Source organism: Poromitra crassiceps (assembly GCF_964638095.1).
Source record: "Poromitra crassiceps genome assembly, chromosome: 15".
Lineage (NCBI taxonomy): Eukaryota > Metazoa > Chordata > Actinopteri > Beryciformes > Melamphaidae > Poromitra > Poromitra crassiceps.
This window is the reverse complement of record NC_139634.1, coordinates 45,260,185-45,281,361: the sequence shown is the minus strand read 5'-3', so window position 1 is coordinate 45,281,361 and position 21,177 is coordinate 45,260,185. Positions and strand designations below refer to the sequence as shown.

General features: G+C 44.0%; 2 protein-coding genes across 2 annotated transcripts in view; both read right to left on the bottom strand.

Moving 5' to 3' along the window:
• LOC310789952 (protection of telomeres protein 1-like) overlaps nt 1-8,526 on the bottom strand; it is a 54,250-nt gene extending 45,724 nt beyond the window's left edge. The window contains exons 1-2 of the mRNA XM_083651672.1: nt 8,469-8,526; nt 2,176-2,310 (exon numbers count right to left, since the gene is read on the bottom strand). Coding sequence (XP_083507798.1) covers nt 2,176-2,292 — 117 coding nt within the window. The 5' untranslated portion in view covers nt 2,293-2,310; nt 8,469-8,526. The remainder of the gene's footprint in view (nt 1-2,175; nt 2,311-8,468) is intronic.
• A 938-nt stretch (nt 8,527-9,464) lies between these two features.
• tcof1 (treacle ribosome biogenesis factor 1) lies at nt 9,465-19,534 on the bottom strand. The gene is made up of 13 exons (XM_083651671.1): nt 19,352-19,534; nt 18,298-18,350; nt 18,155-18,207; nt 17,539-17,576; nt 17,218-17,367; nt 16,026-16,127; nt 15,426-15,680; nt 15,215-15,311; nt 13,229-13,311; nt 12,981-13,131; nt 11,282-12,604; nt 11,081-11,190; nt 9,465-10,795 (listed from the first exon to the last, which is right to left on the bottom strand). Exons 1-13 carry the CDS (start codon nt 19,469-19,471, stop codon nt 10,763-10,765), a joined length of 2,568 nt encoding a protein of 855 aa, XP_083507797.1. The 5' UTR covers nt 19,472-19,534; the 3' UTR covers nt 9,465-10,762.
• Nucleotides 19,535-21,177: the final 1,643 nt, after the last annotated feature.

The following is a 21,177-nucleotide window of genomic DNA, read 5'->3' as shown; positions in this document are numbered from 1 at the left end:
ATCACGCGAGTCAAAACAACGCAGCACCACTGGAATCTGATTCTACATTAATACAGTGGACTCCTCTTATAGTGATCACTTTGGGACAGGTCAAATTATTATTACTATTATTATTATTATTACTTATATGCAGGCCCGCTCCAACCCATTACGCAGAGTACGCAGACTGCGTAGGGCATCACGTGACTGAGGGCACCAAAAAAAAAAAAAAAAAAAAAAAAAAAATTTTTTTTTTTGGTGCCCTCAGTCAGGCCACTCACTGAACAGCAGGCCAGGCGCCGCCTACTGGTTTACTAGTGGTTTTATTACTTTATTCAGGGTGCATCTCATTGTAAGATTGGACTCGGCCCAAATTGGGCTTCAAACGGCCCAAATTGGGCTTCAAGCGGCCCAAATCTGGCTTCAACCGGCCCAAATCTGGCTTCAACTGGCCCAAATCTGGCTTCAACTGGCCCAAATCGGGCTTCAGACGGTCCAAATCTGGCTTCAAACAGCCCAAATCTGGCTTCAAACGGCCCAAATTGGGCTTCAAACAGCCCAAATTCTTCGCCGCCGCCCTTCGGACGCCGGCACGCACGTCGGCCTGTATCGGCCTGGCCTGCTTGGTATCTAATGCCCGGCCTGAATTATGATCCCAGTCCGCCCCTGCTTGCATGTACAGTTTAACAATCACTTGTTTGCTGACATGTACAGTAATTCTAACAATTGTTTGTTTCCCACATGTAATGAAATGTGAGATACACTAGTATCGTTCATAATTAATGATTTTGCAGTCTTTCGTTTGACAGTTATTGAAAGTTTTACGGGGGGGGCACCACAGAACAATTACGCTTAGGGCACCCAAATGGCCAGGATCGGCCCTGCTTATATGATTATTACTATATTATTATTACTATTACAGGGCCTAAATTCGGCGCAGGATTGCGGTTATCGCGCATATTTTCAGCAATTCCTGCAGATTTTGAATTCATAATGAGGGGCCAGTCCCGCATGCATTTGACTATGTTAAGCCGATGGTGCAGTCTGGAACGTTTGTTGCTAAATACAGACGTCTGGTCGGACGGGCTGCACAGCAGATCAAATTCACCTATCGACTTCCGCTGGCTGCCTAGTCACACAACAACACACGCTCTTCTCCTCTCTCGATAACGCTAAGTAGGGCTGGGACGGATCAGAAAACCCACGGATCGGATCGCGTGACGGATTTTGAGCCACGGATCACGGATTTTTCGGATCAGCAAAAATAAATAAATAGGCTATATCAGATTTTTTCTCTCAAAATTAGATTTTTGATTTTAATTTTTAATACTATTATACTTCTCTAACCATTTGTTGCCCTGCACAGCTCAAAAAAAAAAAAATTCTCATGACACAATTTATGCTTTTACTCTGAAGGCAAAACAACCCAACTTCCTGTTTTAGGTGGCACTGCGCCTAACTTCCTGCCTGTTGCTTGCTAACGTAGTCACATGACACGGGTACAGACCAGACCGGGTGAGTCTGGAAACATAACGTTGATGCTACGTTATGCTACTCGGTGGCCCCACGTGTTGTTTTGTTGTTATGCGTCCAAGGCAACATTTCACCATCCGGTGATAATGTGTTCGTGAAACGTGTGCGCGTGTGTGTGTGTGTGTGTGTGTGTGTGCGTGTGCGTGTTGTGGCTCGTGCTATCTTGTGCAGCGCGCAACATGCTGCTCGCATTCCTGTGCTTTTTCAGAGGTGTTGAAATAAGTTTGCTGTCTTTAGTAGCCACTAGCCACAGCCTTCAGAGAGACTTTACAGCGAAGGGATGAGGAAGCTCACTTGTGCTTGCCATGATGATGCCTGTCTGTGTCTGGCTGCGCTGCAGGTGTTCTCATACACTAACGTTAAACGTTAAATGAAACGAAAGGGGGGGGGGGGGGTCCGCGGACCAAGACGTTCCGAACCGTGTGCCGAACCGTGGGGGCTGATCCGTACGGGTCACGGATTATCCGTGATCCGTCCCAGCCCTAACGCTAAGCCTCTGCTGATTTGCAATAAGTGCAAGGGTTCCGAACCCTATAGGGCTGAAACTGAGAACTATAATGATCAATCAATATTTCAAGAAGCCAATGCAGTAATGTACAGGGAATTGGAGCTTTGTGTTAGAATAAAAAGCCTTTGTGTATCTTCTGGCCTGCCCAAACACACCTTGACAGTTTTGTGGGAGCAGTCTGTGGTGGGGCTGATGAGCGAGATGGAGATCCTCGTCAGGTGAGTGGGTACCTGGGATGACCCGGCCCCGCTCGAGACCACATGGACAGGCATGACAGCAAGATGGCCTGTCTGGGAGAAATGAAGAAAAACAATGAGATGAATTTCTGTCCAAACAAATACTACGTAAATTGTACGGGAACTGAACATTTAGAGTTTACACAGCCATAAGTGCAGTTATTGCAGAAATAGACTCAATAAACAGGAACAGGAGGATGCAACAGCAGAGTTTCTCGGCGTAAAAGGCATTTTCGCCGTTCTTCCAAGTGGATTTGGATTTGACTGGATTGGCTGAAGGACTGGCTACTTCCACCCACTAAAATGACGAAACCGAATATGAGTTGACTGATCCGGATCCGGATGGTTTTAACCAGTCTATACTTTGATTAGGGATGCACCGATATGAAAATTTTGGCCGATGCCGATAACCGATATTAACATTGCTGTTATGGCCGATAACCGATATTTACCGATGTCGATATGATCTGTATAAAACCACATTTTTATGATCATCACATTTTGTACATACTGAAAAACACATGTTAACACTGAATTTGAAAAAGTTATGCATTTCTTTATTTGCAAAGCCTTTGGAAAAGCCCATAAATCATAGATTTACTGCATTATTTCATATCAATGTGAAGAATTTGGCTGATAATGATAACCGATATTAACATTGTAACATCTGACCGATACCGATATGACCGATATGTTAAAAAAATGACTAACATCGGCCGATACCGATATGATTGCCGATATATCGTGCATCCCTAACTTTGATCCATTTCAGTCAAATAATGGAAAATTCTGCAATATTCCATGTTTGACAGTTGATTCCATTTTTATTACAAAACTGCTGGCCAATGGCCATGTTCCCAGCAGCTGGTACTTCGCTTCCTTTCACAGCTCGTTAGTTTGATATGGAGATTTGACTCAAGCCGCTAGCTTGTATGGTCAGGGAACAACCTAGGAGGCAGACAAGCCAGTCACTCAACCATACAGTCACTCAACCATACAGTCACTCAACCATACAGTCACTCAACCATACAGTCACTCAACCATACAGTCACTCAACCATACAGTCACTCAACCATACAGTCACTCAGCCGCTTAGTCAGGCAGAAAGAATCCGATGCGGGCAGACGGGGCAGCAGCAGTGGAGTAACGGATGATGAGTGATGGTTGTTATAGGCTACTACGGCGGTTATACTATTTAATATTGCTGTTATTAGATTGTATAATTCTGTAATACTTCTAAAGGTGTGGCTTTAACTGCAGAATTGTGTCTGTGAGAGTCTGAATAAAACTGTTTTGTGAATAAAGCACAGCCGTAGATAATGATGCTTCAGCACGGGTTGGTAAATGTCTTGCTTGCTTTTCCCCGCGGCGCGCCAGACATTTATGCAATGCACACCACACATGGCTTTTATACTAGACATCACAATGTTACGATGGTGGGGGCTGAGACCATCGGCTGTGCCCGACATCGTCGATGGACGATTCCATCGCCCCAACCCTAGTGAACGGAGCGATACGCTACCTTTTTGATCCCGTTTGAATTGTGCCACGGGGTCCACATTTCAACTTTTCAACACAAAATGGCCCTCATCATCGTCACGTTTGTTTGTTTCCCCCCCCCCCAAAATCCCCCGCCCCCTGGGAGGAGGCCCCTAATCTATATCCTGCTTGGGCCCCCAGATGGATAGGGCCGGCCCTGCCTGTGAACCTATGTTGTCCAGCATTGCATTGCCCCGGGGCGCTCACTGCAGTATGGCCACCCCTGGAGCTCCAGAGGGGAGGGGTTTTAGCTCCAGAAAGGAGGAGCTGAGGCTCCATTGAAGAAGCCGGCCCAGCTGCAATCGGCTGCAATGAGTTAACTCACTCCCGGGAGAATGTCTCGTCCTCTCGGTGAACGATGAGGCATCGTCACCCCCCACCTGCCCCAGAGCCCCCGCTGGATTATAGGACGGGTCCTGTCCCTCTCCCCTGAAGCTGTAATTTGTATGCTTCCCGCATCGACTAGGACCGCGTGTCCGTGTGTGTGTGAGCGTGCTCTCGGCTCGGCCCCCGCCCTCCCCTCTCCCCTCTCTCTCACGGCTCAAATTTCACTCTTCAGCCTCCCCAGACAGAGTGACAGAGCGAAAATGGCTCCATGCGGAAAAGTGACGTCAAATCAGCATACACTCCCCTACCCTAGGCTCTTGTGCGGACGATTTTCGCCTGGCCGTGCACACCCCGAATTTTGGCCTTACTTCCGCGAGCAGAAACCCGCATAGACTCAGAGTATAAAAGCTCCACACGTTTCCTCGTCAGGATTGTCTCATTTCCGTGCGACCGGGTCAAACGTAAAGCATATTCCGATTGTCCTCAAGATCGGAATATGCTTTTGCGGAGGAGGACAGCGAGGCGCTTGCAGGCGCAGCAGGCTCCACACCAGCCCGGCGGTGTCCACCCGCTGTGCCGACCACCCCCAGTGCCCACAGGCCGCAATGCCAACGGCGTGGGGGCTGGAAGAGGTCCAGCTGAGCGGCTCTTAAAGTTGTAGGGATGTGTGTGTGTTTGTGTGTGTGTGTGTGTGTGTGTGTGTGAGAGAGAGAGCGTTCAGAGGCAGGATGAGCAGGGCTCCATGCTGCTTGCAGGTGGGCTTCCCACATCTCTGGCAGGTGCGTCACAGGTGCGTCAGGGGCGGGCGAGGGGCGGGCCCTGCAGCAGTGTGTGTGTGTGTGTGTGTGTATGTATATGAAGAGAGTGAGGCGAGAATGACCATTTTTATCTCTGTACCTGCAGTTTTTTTTTTTTTTTTTTTTTTTTTAACTATAGCAAAATTGCCTGCAAAACATGAGAAAATGTTGCAAGCTGCTGAAAAATACTAAAAACTAAAATGTTGAAGCCTTAAAGGAGAATTTCGGTTTTTTCGAACCTGGAGCCATCTCCTGCCATTAATTATGATTTGTCCACTCACCAGGCGATCCCCGTGGCGTATCTGGGCGTCCTAGCGTTGTTTTGATATCAATAGCGTCCAAGTCAGTCGTAAAGTGGAGTTGATTTGGGGCCAAGTGTGAGCCTGTATTTCCTGCATCTAAATAGCTATTTTTCTTCCCTTTTTCGCCAAATATCGCCGTAATCTGATCCGTCAACATCCAGCCGAGTGTTCTTTCACCCCAGGCTGTTTCCTGGAGTGCACAGGGATCAAATTACCTCAAACGTGATCTAGGTCACCAAGTCTCGTGAAGTCCCGCGATACTTTCCTGTCGACTGGCCAAATACAGGCAGGACGCTTTGCGGTCGTGGTTTTAGCGTAACCTATGTGGGGTTTGGCGTAACCTATGTGGGGTTTGGCATAACCTTCGTTATTTCGAATCCCACATAGGTTACGCCAAACCCCACATAGGTTACGCTAAAACCACGACCGCAAAGCGTCCTGCCTGTATTTGGCCAGTCGACAGGAAAGTATCGCGGGACTTCACGAGACTTGGTGACCTAGATCACGTTTGAGGTAATTTGATCCCTGTGCACTCCAGGAAACAGCCTGGGGTGAAATAACACTCGGCTGGATGTTGACGGATCAGATTACGGCGATATGTGGCGAAAACGGGAAGAAAAATAGCTATTTAGATGCAGGAAATACAGGCTACCACTTGGCCCCAAATCAACTCCATTTTACGACTGACTTGGACGATATTGATCTCAAAACAACGCTAGGACGCCCAGAAACGCTGCAGACATCGCTAGGTGAGTGGCCAAATCATAATTAATGCCAGGAAATGGCTCCAGGTTAAAAAAAAACGAAATTCTCCTTTAAGTCCAAAAAGTCTGGAGGAAGGCGTTAAAAAAATCATTTTTGTAAAAAGTGTCTCGGGGCCCAAAAATAGCACTTTTTTGCAGTTTATAATAGTTCTTAATGGGAAAATGACTTGGCCATTTTTGGACACTAATGCAACAAAAGTCCCATTTGTATTTTCCCGGGGCCAGAAATGCCTGTAGGTACTCAAGTGTTCAGATCCTTGATATAAGCACCAACCCCCCCCCCCCCAGCCAAGTTTCATAGGATTTATGGCAATTTAAAGCACATTTCTAACAATGCGACCAAACCTACCTAGCCAAAAAAAGCCTAACGCATATTGAGAGATGGAAAACAATCTATTGTTTTTAATACAAAATATAAAATAGACCTGTTGTTCACTATATACTGTACATGTAGTGCTACATTTCTCATGTTTAAGTGCAAATGTTTTTGATCAGTTAACTTCAAGAGCCCTTGATGACCTTTCAATTATGAACATACAACATACCATGCACATCTATGCATCATCACCTTGGATTTACAATGTGAAATATAATCGCTTCATCTGATAACGGAAAGCCCTTTCCAGTGTTCTTTTAATAGGCTACGTCATGTGGAGCACTGCCACGGTTTATTTTTTTTCAGGCGACTACTCTTTCGTTTTCCTTACTCGTCATCTCAGACAACACCCTGCGAATTCCACTGCAGGCGCCAAATTCTCAGGAATTTGAGGGCCGTTTCTGAGACTCAGCATGCAAGGCAGCGTGTATATAAGTCGACGCTGCACGCGGCACGGAGAAATTAATTAAACCCAAAGCGTGCATTTCGGGGTCGTTCAGTGATGTCACTTGAGCAATTGTGATGTCATCATCAGTGATGTCACTCGAGCAATTATGATGACATCAGTGATGTCATAATAACTCCTGGCTGAGGTTGTATAAGTGGTGGAAGACAGCCAATGCTCGCTTATGATAATTTCCCTCCAAAAACAATAATTTGGGGTTTCAGGTACGATAATTCAACATTTCCCACCTGGCAACACTGTGACTTCCTGTTCAAAACGCAGCTGTTTTACCTTGTGAAACCAGAGATCGCCTCTCTGGTCAAAGCTAGTGACAGCCCATGGACACCAACATGGGCAGTGAGTGATGTACTCGCTATCGCCCAGTCAGCCCTGCCCCGCTGCTACAGCGTGGTTGGCTGCCTTGCTGTATTTCCATCTTCAATTGGTCGATTTCGAAATGCCCCTCCTTCCCTCGCTGCCGTCTGTCGCTCACCACCTTGCAAAGCATGCTGAGATACCTGACGTCAGGACATCACAAACGACAAGACAAGAGGTGGGGCCAAAACCGAAATAGACCAATTGAAGACAGAAATACAGCAAGGCAGCCAACCAAGCTGAAGCAGCGGGGCAGGGCTTGACAGGGCAAGTGCGAGTACATGCGAGTTTATCGCATTTGGTGAGAAGGGGGTCTGACGGGCCCTACACACCAAACGCGATAAACTGGCATGTACTCGCACTGGCCCAGTCAGCCCTGCCCCGCTGCTACAGAGTGGTTGGCTGCCTTGCTGTATTTCCATCTTCAATTGGTCGATTTCGAAATGCCCCTCCTTCGCTCGCTGCCATCTGTCGCTCACCAGCTTGCAAAGCATGCTGGGATACCTGGGGTCAGGACACCCAAGTGACAAGACGAGAGGAGGGGCCAAAACCGAAATAGACCAATTGAAGACGGAAATACAGCAAGGCAGCCAACCAAGCAGCAGCAGCGGGGCAGGGCAGGGCTTGACAGGGCAAGTGCGAGTACATGCGAGTTTATCGCGTTTGGTGTGAAGGGGGACTGACTCACTGGAAGCAGGCTGCAGCGATAAGCTCTGCCACAGGAAGTGTACTTAGTCTCTCAAGCCAGACTATGTTTACATTTTAAAAACTGCGACAGTTCACACAACTTTAACTAAACATGCATATATCATATATCAGACTCTTGAGCTACTTCTGCCCTCGCTCAAAAGGTCAAAATATAAGCGATGTCATGTATAGTTCTTTAGATATTAATGTTTGTTTGGCACAACTCATACTAGTTAACTGCCACGGTTCCGGTTGTTTTGCGGTCTCGTGACGTCACGCTGATTCCTCGTATAGCACGTTTACAGAGTTGGCCAGCTTGTGGATCCTATTGACTATAAGCATGCCTTAAGCCACGTTATACGAGGTGTGCACTAGCGATAACAAGGCGACATTAAACTGCGAGATTTTCCATTGAGTTTGGTCGGAGCGTCTCTCCACAATACATGAAGCATTTAGCCGGGTAACGTTAGCCACTCACAAACCTCTGCAACTGGCAGCACATTTCACATTCAGTTTAGGGCCTGTATCTGTATCGATCGTAACCAATCACCATCTGACCGAAAATACATTACACTGCGGAAATAAAACAAGAAAACTTACTGGCTGCTGTCGAAGTGTGTTTGTTTTTCCCTCGCTTGGTTTCGAACTGACGGAGTAACAGCTATTATGTTGCGCATGCGTGTTAGCGTCGGGAACCCTCCTGCCAGGCCCCTTGTGCCAGGCGGACAGTGATTTGGGGGGGCCCTAGGGAAAGGCAAGCCCCCCCCCCCACACACACACATTTTAGTACAGTAAAGTGAACAGTACAATTATCCCACTGTTTTTCTGAACAAAACTTGAGTTCCAACAGTTTGAATAATATTGCAATGCAGCATCCCACCCCTCATAAATAGTGATTACCATTACTCAATGATGATGAACAGGGAAATGGAGGTCTGTTTATCATTCATCCAGCACTTTCTTTCTTAAGTTTCAGTGTCCTTCACTTTCAGGTCTTAAGTTTCAGTTTCCTTCACTTTCAGCTCTTAAGTTTCAATTTCTTTAACTTGTTAGTTGATTTTTACAGCAAAGGACATGTAAATAAGGATTAAATTAAAATGCTGTAACGTGTGTTTACAGAACAGGAAGTTACAAGCGCATGTTAATGTGCGTCCCTCTAACAGGTCCGTGCGGCAACTCCAACTCATAGCTAGAATCCCTATTACAGGACACATGCCATGGTTACATATTTGAAGGGATTTATCACATTAAGATTGACTAAAGGTGTTCCTACTTGTTGTGAGGACTGTGTGTTTCGGGAAATATCACTATCGCATGTTCAACTATGTGTATGAATCTTAAATGTATTTAACATAGTATTTGCCTGTCTGTCAAGCTACATGAAGAAAATCATTTCAATACTGTCTGTAGAGAAATGTGTTCTTTATCATTATTTCAATAATAATAATTATTATTATTAATAATAATGTCTGCCACAATAAAGACATCAGCTTAACAGAGATGTTTTATATAAAATATGGAATTTAATTTCCATCAAATGTATAATGTACAATGCATATTTGAACATTTCTATAAAACATTTAAAAACTGACTTACAACATGCTCATAGATGGATATTCCAGCCAATACAGAAAAATTGAAAATATTTCAATCTACACTGAACAAAAATATAAACGGCACTTTTGTTTTTGCTCAAATATTTGAGCAAAAGAAGAGTTGAAATAAAGATCTGACTTGTTCTATGCACACAAAATGCATATTTCTCTCAAATTTGGTTCACAAATGTGTTTAAATCCGTGTTAGTGAGCGCTTCTCCTTTGGCTGGTCATAAAAGGCCACTCTAAAATGGGCAGTTTTATCTTTAAAAAAAAATACATTTATTGGACACTGAACTATGGCTCTCACATGACACACGGACATGCACATGGCTACAGATATGCATTTTTTTTTAAAGACCAGTCAGTCAGTATATCTGGTGATAGAACTGCGCATTTTAGAGTGGCCTTTTATTGTGACCAGCCCAAGACAGACCTGTGCAATAATCATGCTGTTTAATCAGCATCTTGATACACCTGTCAGGTGGATGATTATCTTGGCAAAGGAAAAGTGCTCACAAACAGATTTTTAAACTTTTTTCTCAACTCATGGAAAATCTGCAAACAAAAGTGTTGTATTTAGATTTTTTGTTCTTTCTGTACATATTTTTTAATAAATATGAATCTGGTCAAAAATATATTGAAAAGGTTTTTGATAGCCTTCATCTGCAAAATATCATTTTTGTGCTTAAAGGAACAGTTCAACCAAAAACAAAAACTCTTGAAAGAAAATGAGGCACCATTGACTTCAGTTGTACTGTACTGAAGTCAATGGTGGCTGGTTTTCTCTTGAGTTGTGCTGGCAACCACTGTGTTATATGGACAAACCTCACCTGTGTTTCAACTGGTATGAGGGAAGGTGAGTAGATAGATGATGACAGAATTTTCATTTTTGGGTGAACTGTTCCTTTAAGTTAAGACATGTATGTAACAGCCAAATGAGCTGGATTAGTGGGCGTGTAGAATAAAGGATGAAGGGTTAGGGAAGTCATAGGAGATACAGAGTCCCTGAGATTGAAAGAGAATGTGGTAAAAACAAAAGGTGACATTTCTCCATCCAATCAATACCAGGGTCTCGTTTTTAAAACAACCAGTTCACTATTACAAATCCATGCCATGAAAATGGCAATCATATAAAACATATAGGAAACGACAGCTGCAGCACAGTACGCCACATTAAATGGGGGGGATACATTAAACAAATAAAAAGATACAATAAAGAAAACAAAAAGAAAAATGTTTTTCTTTCCAGTATTGAATGATGGCTCATTCTGACCATATTGATGAAGAAATCCATCTTCATGACTCCTTGCTCTTGGAAGACTTATTTTTCTGTGGACAACAATGACAAATTAATTTTGAGGTATTATCTTATACTATAAGATATAATAAGTTTGAATGCTATAAGATCTATTATAGAATTCACACTTATTACATCTTTTTGTTTGTTTGATTCATTTATGTCTACAATGCAGAGGTGAGACCACTCAACTTTGCTCAATCTCAGTCAAGTTTGAAGAAATTCAATTTGTGACTCGAGTCAAAGACATAATAACCAACTCTGCTACAATGGCATCAATTTGTAACATGATGAGGAAGATACCAGCATCTTCATACCTTTTTGTGGGTGTTATCTGCAGATGGTTGAAGGACTTGTGTTGGTGTGGAGACCTGGACAGGAGCTTCAGGTGTTTCCGGGGCCTCGGACGATTTCAACTTGCTTTTCTCTATGGGAAGACAGAATGTAAATGTAAATACAAGCGCGGAGAAACAGCACGACTGCCATTTTGTCACGATTTGTGTGGATTAGCTGCTCACTTTTCTTCTTCTTAGATGGAAGACTTGGAGTCTCGGGGGCAAATGGAAGTAGTGAGTCAGATGGAGGTAGTGGGGCAGATGGAGGTAGTGGGTCAGATGGAGGTAGTGGGGCAGATGGAGGTAGTGGGTCTGTGTCAAAAGAAATGTTTTCCAACTCTCTGTGCTTTTTCCTCTTCTCTTTCTTTCCTTCGAGGATCTGCTCCGACTTGTCCTCAAGATCAGCTTTCTCCTTTTTCTTCTTCTTTGCTTTCTTCACTTGGCCTCTCTCTGACTCTTCCTTCTGATCAGTTTTCTGCTTTTCCTCTTTTGTGTTTTCTTCCATAATTATCTGCTCGGACTTCTCGTGATCAGCTTTCTCCTTTTTCTTCTTCTTTGCTTTCTTTGCTTCAGGTATCTGCTCTGACTTTTCCTCATTATCAGATTTCTCCTTTACCTCGTTCGTCTTTTCTTCCATCTCATGATCGGTTTTCTCCTTTTTCTTCTTCTTTGCTTTCTTTGCTCCAGTTATCTGCTCTGACTTTTCTTCATGATCTGCTTTTGTCTTCTTTTCTTCCATTATCTGCTGTGATGTCTCCTCATTATCAGCTTTCTCCTTTACCTCGTTTGTCCTCTTTTCTTCTATCATCTCATCTGGCTTTTCCTCATGATTGGCTTTGTCCTTTTTCTTCTTCTTTGCTTTCTTGCCTTCAACTATACGCCCCGGCGTGTCCTCATCATCCTCTTTCTCCTTGTCTGTTGTTGTTTCTCCATCTGTCTTGTTCTTGTTCCCATCTACTTTTGTTCCCTTTGTCTCTTTCTTCTCCTCCTCCACAGGTTTATGAACAGATCCTTGTTCTGCGGCTTCGTTCTTCTTGTCTACTTCTTTCACGTCTTCTCCAGTCCCATTTGCCTTTTCTTCCACCTTCTCTTCGTCCTTTTTCCTCTTCTTCCTCTTGGGCTCGGACAGGCTCTCACATGTCTTTTCCACACCGGGAGACACGGCTTTCCTTTTCTCCTTCTTTGCAGTCTGCTTGGAGGCAGAGGGAGTGGCAGCAACCGGTCCATCAGCTGCAGCTTGGAGGCTGCGCTCTGGTCCCACGGAGAGGGATGCAGGTGCTGTCTTCTTTGCCCTGCTCGCCCTGGCTTTAGTGGTCTTGACCGGTGTCTTGGTCTTGGCGCTCTCCTCTACCTCGCCATCCTTCTCAGCTGTCCCTTTACTCTGTGTAGCGGGAGTCTCTGTTTTGGGGGGAGGCTTAGCCCGCGGTTTCCTGACTCTGGGTTTCTTGGGTGGGGGTGCGGAGGAGTCCAGAGCGTTGATGCTGTCCATCTTGGCCATGTCAGCCTCTGTGGACAGAACCAGCATGCTTAAGACAGTGAACAGACATAGCTAGTATAAAAAAACATCAATGGCAGCCAAACAGCGACTGTAACACAGCTGTTTGTATGAACTCACTCTCATTTCCATGGTGAAGTAGTTTGAGGGTGGTGCTGTCCTGTCTGATGGTTCTTTATCCTTCTAAACTGAAAGGACTCAGTCCTCCTCTGTTCATCTCCCCTCCCCCATTTCCACTCAGTTTCTACACTTTCCAGTACTGTCTTGCTGCTTCCCTCTCTTCTTCCTCTTCACCCTTCCTTCTCTCCCTCTTTCCGACACTAACGTCTTCTAGCACTCTCCAATCTCCTCATCCATTATAAAACATCAAGAGAAGCTCTTTCTCACCTGACAGGCCCAACATCACTTTCTTCCATTTCTCCACATCCAGACTGCTGTCAGAGTCTGAATCTTCTCCCCCGGCAGCGGGAGCAGGTGTTCCTGCCACACGAGCATCTGCAGCTTTATCCTCCCTCTTTTTCCTTTTCACCGGCACAGACTGTGAAGGAGAACAGCGAAGTTAATCTCACCAGTCCTTCAACTGTGACAGTCACATAATAATAATAATAATACAAAAAAATATATATATATTGCACCTTCTTTTTCTGTGTCTCTGCTTCCTTGGGTTTTGTATCTCTTGCTGATGCTTTTTTTGCCTTTGGTGTGGCTGGAGTCATAACTAGATTATAGGAAGTGAGAAGCAGAGGTTAAAAATGAAAAGAAACCACTTTTCTTATATGTTTTATTTCTGTCCCAAACTAAGGGTGTATTCACACCTCTAGGTCGTTTGCTTTGTTTCCGATTCAGGGGCTTAATTGATACAATTGTTGCATTTATGCCTTGGTTCGTTTGTGTTCACACAGCCACAAATCAAACGATCCAAATAGTATTGCCAAACTTCCTGGATTGGCCAGCAGACACTGATAGGCTAATAGCCTCTCGGGATGGAAAAAAATAATTCCCAGAGATTTTCTATAATGATTATAAGAATGGGTTTTGTTAGACCTACATTAGGCTATGTCGGGCGTGCGCCATGCGAGGAGAGAGAGAAAGAAAGAGGGAGGGATTGGGAGATTGCCTATTTAGGCTATCTATCGGGAATTTGGAGATAGAAGATCAAAGACCCTCGCAACGTCTGCTATTACTATCACGGAGACTTCAGACGATTACGCATATGAACACCTGTCCTGTCAGGAATACAATATTAATAAATAATTGAATAATAGCCTACGGACATTTCGAGGGAGACATGCAATCAGTCTGATTGTCTGATTGAACCAGACAATCTCATCACAAAGAAGGCTGGCTCTGATTACCACGACTTGTTTTTATTTATTTATGGAGACCAGATAAGTTGATCGAGTTCAAACTGATGATGTGATGATGTAAAAATCCCCCAGTTTATCCATGCAAACTGTTGATATCTGGGAGAGGTATGCTCTCAATTGTATAGCATTGTACTTTAGGATGTTACCTGAATGCAACACAGGTGATGACAGCCAATGACATGCACAGAAAACAGATGTGTGTGTGTGTGTGTGTGTGTGTGTGTGTCTGACCCTGTGTCATTATCAATAAACCACTCCGTGTGTGTGAAAGAACCACAGAGAGAGAGAAAGAGAAACTGCTCCACGTTTACATTTATTTCCTCGGTCTTGCTGCTACTCTGGGAGTGCACGCGAGAACTGCTGCATTAACCCACTCTGCTAACACAAACGCTAGTTTCACAATCGCCAAAACAGGATCTGAATGATGTTGTTTTTAAACAATAAAAATGCTCGTTCTTCAGGCCATTACGCACAGCGCAGTTGACTACGGCAGCTGGTTTATCCAAAAATGTGCAGTGTTTACTGCAGCTGTGTCGGATCGAGGTCGGATCACGTTCTGACCACAAACGAAATACAAACAGAGTTCGTTTAAAGCGGACCGAGACCACCCTTTCTTGGCGATCTCGGTCCGCTTGTTTTGTCCTGCATCCGAGTGCGATTGCTGTGTTCACACTCCCCCAAACGAACCGCACCAAGGGAACAACTGCTCCAAACGAGATAGGTGTGAATACACCCTAAGTAATTTCTGGACCTCTGTTTTTAGAACCATGTCAGACATTTTAGGAAAGGATTTGCAACCCTGTACCTTCATCTCACTATTTGGAGCTCCAGAAGACCACACTACTCCAACCGTTAAACAAGCTGATATTATGGCCTCTGCATCACTATTGGCTCGTCGCAGAATACTGTTAGACTGGAAGTCCCCTAAGCCTCCATCATCCACCATTTGGCTTAGAGACCTTGTCTTTTTTCTTAAGCTTGAAAAAATTAAATTCACTCTCAGGGGCTCCGTAGACCGTTTCTATAAGAAGTGGCAATGCCTGAAAGACTACTTTATTGACCTTCAAGGGGGCATCTGCTGTCAAAAAAAGAAAATCTGAAGGTGAGAATTAATGTTGACTGTTCATGTTTGCCATGTTTGTCCTTCAATAAAAATCATTGATTTTCTTTTTTTTAAAGAAACCACAGATGTATTAAACCTGATACAAACTGCTGCAGTCTACACACCACAAGCCTGCACCACTAGATACGTACCTACAGGGGGTGCTGTTACATCAGTGCTGCTGCCTTTCTTCTTGGGAGTCTTGACCGGAGGGGCGGCATCAGCTTCGGTCTGTGGAGTCACTGCATCCTTGAGTTGAATAAGAAGTGAGTTTAATAAATGTAAATGAAGATGGTTTACAACATTATAAAAGACAAGGAGGACAGGGTGAAGCACTGAATAAGAGTAACATATCAGGCGTACCTTCACTGAGGCTGCGTCCTTCTTGCTCTTCTGATCCTTCTTGGCTGAAGGAGCCGACATGAGGTCAAGTTGCTTCTTCACAGATGTTCCCGGGTGCTCGGACGTCTCCTTACTAGCTTTGGTCTTGGGTGTTGTAACGGTCAATGTTTCGGTCACTAAGGCCTTGGCTTTGCTCGTCTTGGGTTTCGTTTTAACCGTCGCTGTCGGTTTACTCGTCACCGTCGCTGGTGTTGCTTTTTGTATTCGAGCTGCCGCCTGGATCAGAGTGAAGACAGACATCACGACCAGTCATCAGTGACAACGTGACTAGGCTAGAAAGCAGGGATGGGCAGAGCTGAGGGTATGCAGGTTTTCATTCTAACCAGGCAAAATGCAAATATATTGGTAATATCCTTTGCCACAAAGTAAACACTGTTTCAAATCAGCAGAGTAGAACAAACTCACCTCTGTTGCTTCGTCTTCACTGTCTGAAGCTGTATCACTGCTTTCACTCCCCTTATTGGTCTCACCAATAAGGGGAGTTAGTTAGTGACTCGTTAGTTGTCGTTATATCCAATATTAACAGATAAGATATATTAAGATATTGGAAGAATGACTCACCAAAGCGGGAGAATCCTCTTCACTGTCTGATATGTCCGTGGTTTCACTGGTCTCGCCTGCCGCTGCGGTTGTAGGTTTGGCTGTGCTTCCTGGAGGAGGAGTCTGTAATATCAAGATAAAGCACTCAATCAGGTTGTCGATAAATCAGACAATTCTGCATATTTCTATTCTCAGTGTTGTAGTCAAGTCACTATATCTCCAGTCCGAGTTGAGTCTCAAGTCAGAAGATAATATAAGAGAGGGCTACGACGCTCTGGATCAAGTCAGAAGATCATATAAGAGAGGACTACGACGCTCTGGATCAAGTCAGAAGATAATATAAGAGAGGGGGTTGAAAACTTTAAAAAAAAGAAGGTGCTCTTTGGAACTCAAAAGGGGAAAGTCCATATAAAAATTGAAAAAAGTCCAAGGCAACTCTTCTTATGATTAAAAAGCCTGTATTCTATCTTGGCTAGTTCAAACACTCCAACATGTTTCGGCCTAAGCCTTCATCAGGGACAATCCATTTGTATTGAGTCTCAAGTCCCCAGTGTTCCGAGTCACCAAAGAAGAGTCTGAGTCGAGTCTCTAAACAGAGAGAGAGAGACGAGCAGGCATCAGTCATCAGTATATACTGTAAATGGGAGCTAGGGCACTGTCTGTCTGTCTGTTTCTTTGTCTGTCCCACTGATGACATCATTAGTGATGTCATAAATTCACTCACACACACAAGGCTATAGTTCAGTGATGATGTCACTGATGACATCACTGATGACGTCATCAGTGATGATGTCATCAGTGATGTTGTACATAGGCATTGTGACATCAATGTGTCATCACTGATGATGTCAGACTGAGGAAGAGGGAGGCGAGGGAGAGAGAGAGGAGAGAGAAGGGGGAGAGACTGAGGGAGAGAGAGAGGGGGAGAGAGACTGAGGGAGAGGGCGAGAGAGGAGGGGAGAGAGACTGAGGGAGAGGGAGAGAGAGAGGAGGGAGAGGGGGGGAGAGAGACTGAGGGAGGACTTCCGAGTCCCAATGCATGAACACTCGAGTCCAAGTCGAGTCACGACTACGAGTCCTGGACTCGAGTACTAGAACACTGTTGTAAGTAAACACACTGAAAATGAAATACGTCTTCACCTGTGGGAGGAGACTCTTGACTCACCTGTGGGAGGAGACTCTGACTCACCTGTGGGAGGAGACTCTGACTCACCTGTGGGAGGAGACTCTGACTCAGCTCCTCATTCCCAGAGCTGCTGTCATCCTCACTATCAGAGCTTTCAGCCTGAGTCTGGTTGGCGGCAGGTGTAGTTGTGATCTTTGTAGCTGGTACATGATTGGCTTTGGGAGTCTTTGTCGTTTTCTGTAGCAAGTTAGAGGAGAGAAGACATTAAGGAAAGTAGCTGCGATGCAATCTTGCTCTAACAATTCCAGTCTGTCTGTGATGTCAGAGTTATAACATCAGTCTGTCTGTGATGTCAGAGTTATAACATTGCATGAATGTCTCAAAATTAAAATCCCTGCTACTGCTCACCTTCCTGGCTTTATTCGGGGGTTTTGATAGCTGGGAACCTGGAAAAAAGGAAAGGCACACAAAGGTGGACAAGGTGGATTATTATTATTAATATCATTATTATGAGGCGGGAAAAGGTTGAGTGAACACCCAATAGAGGCCATTTACACCTGGCGTTAACATGTGTTTTCTGTGATCAGATTGCAATCAGATTGTGTTTTATCACTTGAAAGTACAGGTGTAAACACTCCCAAAACGCATTGAAGAAGGATTGCAATCTGAACGGCCAAACCACCTCCGGAGGTGGTCAGGGATCCATTGTGTACACATTGAACACAAGTGTAAATGCAATGTGTCCTCTCAATCTGGATACAGCAAGTTTATGCGGATTGAGAGGACAACCATTTCTGCAATCTGATTGCAATCTGATTGCAATCAGATTGCAATCAGATTGCAGAAAATGCATGTTAACGCCAGGTGTAAATGGCCTCATAGTGGCCAGAGACCGAGACAAGTCCTGAGTCAAAACAAGATTGAGACAAATCCGAGTGGTCTGGAAAGCAGACTCCAGTTCTACCGTGCTGGCTTGACTTTCCTGCTATGTTTAAAGTCAAGGTAGGGGAGAAAGTAGCAGTACCTTCAGCCAGAGACGATCTAAGCTCTTCAGCTGCTTCGGCGTTTCCAGGTTTACTAAAGAAAACAACATCAACAGTATGAACAACACTGTCACTATCTAATAAATGATTGGTTTCTAAAGGGGGGTTGAGCAGTCATACTCACTCTAACCATGACCGGTAGATTTCCAGTAACGATGCAGATATTTTTGGTTCCCCCTACAGAAAATGAATGGAAAAACAAACACGCATTAATGCAAAACAAAAAACATCTCAGCTAAAATCATTGAATCAACCTAAAGGTCTAGTATTGTTCAATTTTCAGCTCATTTTGTTTTCAAATATATTATGGCTCACGATAAGAAAAATGTTCTTGACATTTCGCAAATAAATTAAGTTTAGTTAAAAGGACATATTTGGTTCACATGAGCATTTATGCTATGTCAACAATTATGTTTCAGTGATCCTTGGGTTGATGCGGTGGAGTACGTGAAAACATTGCAACCCAGTCCATCAAAAAAAATGGTAAACTTGTTGAGCTTTTGACAATGCAGGTAGGTAACCCACTAACATGAGCGAGCTACTGTAACTTGTCCCAATTTCCCCCCGGGGATCATTAAAGTCTTTCTGATTCTGATTCTGGAACATGACTACATCAGCCAATGAAATATGAATTCCCAGATTTCAGACAATTAGTCTGAAGCTGCCTGTGAAAAAGGACTTTGAAAAGGGAGTCAGTTTAAATTCAACCACCACAAAAACTAAAAAACTTGGACCCATGCCTTTATTAGACACCTTGATAGTATATGATTACAAATGGAGGGAAATTTGAAGAGGGCGCCTTTAAATTGCAGCGCTTCTGGGACACGGGATCAACACAGCTTTATAACTTAACGCTAGGTAGTAAGTAGCAGGTAACAATCTGAATGTCAGCCTTTGTCAATGAATGCACAGAATCAATCATGATAATGTCACTGTAGCTGTTACAGTGCTACAATGTAGCACTTTAAAAACGGTCAGTTACATTGCTGTGCAGCACTTGCAACATTGATCCAAAGCTGTTAGCCTAGCCTACAGTATGCTACGTTACTTATCAGGAAGCGACAATTCCGACAAACCTCACTATCGCATACTACAGCCAACCAAACGCTAACTGGCAACGGACGAGGCTTTGGTGAAAGTGAACAAGCCATAGATAGCTGTCTGTCTGTATTATTGACCTGTGGGTTTCGTTCATTTCGCCTGTGGAGCTCATCTGCTGCTGACTGGAAACCATTCTCCTTCAAGTAGCGGTAGATCAAATGGAGCAAATGCTCTTGTTTTGATGCATTCACAGACATGCTCGGAACATGAAGCTAACAATTAACAGCGAAATGCACTCTTTAGAAATACTTTCGTCATAAATCTGGCCACATTGCACGCATATAGCTCAAAACACGCATGTTTACCCGTTGAACTTTGAACTGAGGAAGATGTTCCGGTTTCTGCTGTTTGCAATGCATCTTGGGACTTGTAGTTCGGAGATTTCCATGCACGCCAAAGCAAGAAAACAACCCACGGTGACGGTACTGTATTATTCGGTCAAAGTCAGATTCAGATTTCAGATTTTTTTTATTTACTCTGGACCAGATTTGTGCGGAGTAGGCTACAAACAAAACATAAAGAGCATCATACAAAGGTGAACAACCAGAATAGATCTTTGTTTTACATTATCATTTAAAAAGAAATAGGACATATGCTCAAAAACACGGTTATTATAAGAATTAAGCCTTTTTTTCCTGACTCGTAAAATATCTATGCTCAAAACCTTGGAGAGAGTTTTCTTGGTCTGCTACACCGCAGTTTCTGGCCAGCAAACCAACAAAGACCCTTTCTCTTTCCATAACTGCACTTTTCTACCAACCCATAACTTTCCTATGATTTAAGTCAATTTCAGCTCCATCACATATCCTGTCTTAGGGAAAGAAAGCAAACATGTGAGAACAGACGACCCACTCCCTTACGGCAGTCAAGGCCTGTGTGATTTGGAACCATCTCAATATGTTATATATAGGCACTGTCCCAGAGGCAATAATCTGGTTTTACTGGACGAGATCACGCAGAAAGGAACTGCGGCTATCATCTGTAGTAAGTAGGCTTTAGGTGTAGGCAACTACAGTTGTCCTTCAACCTCTGTGAATGGAAGGAAAGAAAGAAGAAGCTACAAGCAATCAAGAGTTTGTTTCTTGAATAATTTCCCCAGCTGCTTTGATGCTTTCTTATTCTTTATATATCATTTTCGTCTTCTTTGTTCACTCTTAGTAGAGGCAGAGAGACCAGTGTCAAATCTGGGGAGCTAAAATCAGTAGCAACTGATCTGATGGGCAGGAGAAAAGATCCTTAGGGTTCGGCTATAACCCATTTACTACTACATCCACTAAGCATCCAGTTTACAGTAGCCTACCCACATTTCTCGAATAATTTTGCAATGCACACCATATTACTACATGTTTAACATTAGCTTGTTTTAAAATACAAACTGGCTGTCCCAACAGACCCCTGAAAAACAACACCTGGATGTGGCAATATGGTTTTTAAGGCATGTTTTTGAGGGATAATTTCCTGACAGAGACCTCTATTTCTTCTTCCTGTAGGTGTCAGTAAACACAGCAGCACTGATATGAACACTTCTTCCTGTAGGTGTCAGTAAACACAGCAGCACTGATATGAACACTTTGGCTCAGTGAGATCATGATAAAACAGGAACTTTGACCAAACCAAATTCTGGCTTCATGTTTACTGAGATGGATTCTCTCTGTCTGTGGAGAACTATGCTGACAGTGTGCAAAAGAACATGAAGAAGAGGGGCAACCTACTGACACAAAAACACCTGTATTATCATTTACATCTTCAAATAGCCACCTGGCACCACCTCTTATGGCCATGATCACCTGAGCTTTCTCCCTGTTTCAGCATCACGGCAGGAATAGCATCATCCCATCCACACAACCCATCCAGTGACTGTCTATAGGAGGACAGCTCAACAACTTTCCAAAAGGTTGATCTC

Bases quoted from the DNA above. Each gene is read 5' to 3' on its own strand.
- tcof1 (XM_083651671.1), bottom strand. From the start codon at position 19,471: ATGTCTGTGAATGCATCAAAACAAGAGCATTTGCTCCATTTGATCTAC. The intron at 15,312-15,425 runs GTACGCCTGATA...ATTCAACTCAAG, and splicing joins AGGACGCAGCCTCAGTGAAG to GATGCAGTGACTCCACAGAC. The intron at 12,605-12,980 runs GTGAGAAAGAGC...TTCTGTCCACAG, and splicing joins AGTGATGTTGGGCCTGTCAG to AGGCTGACATGGCCAAGATG.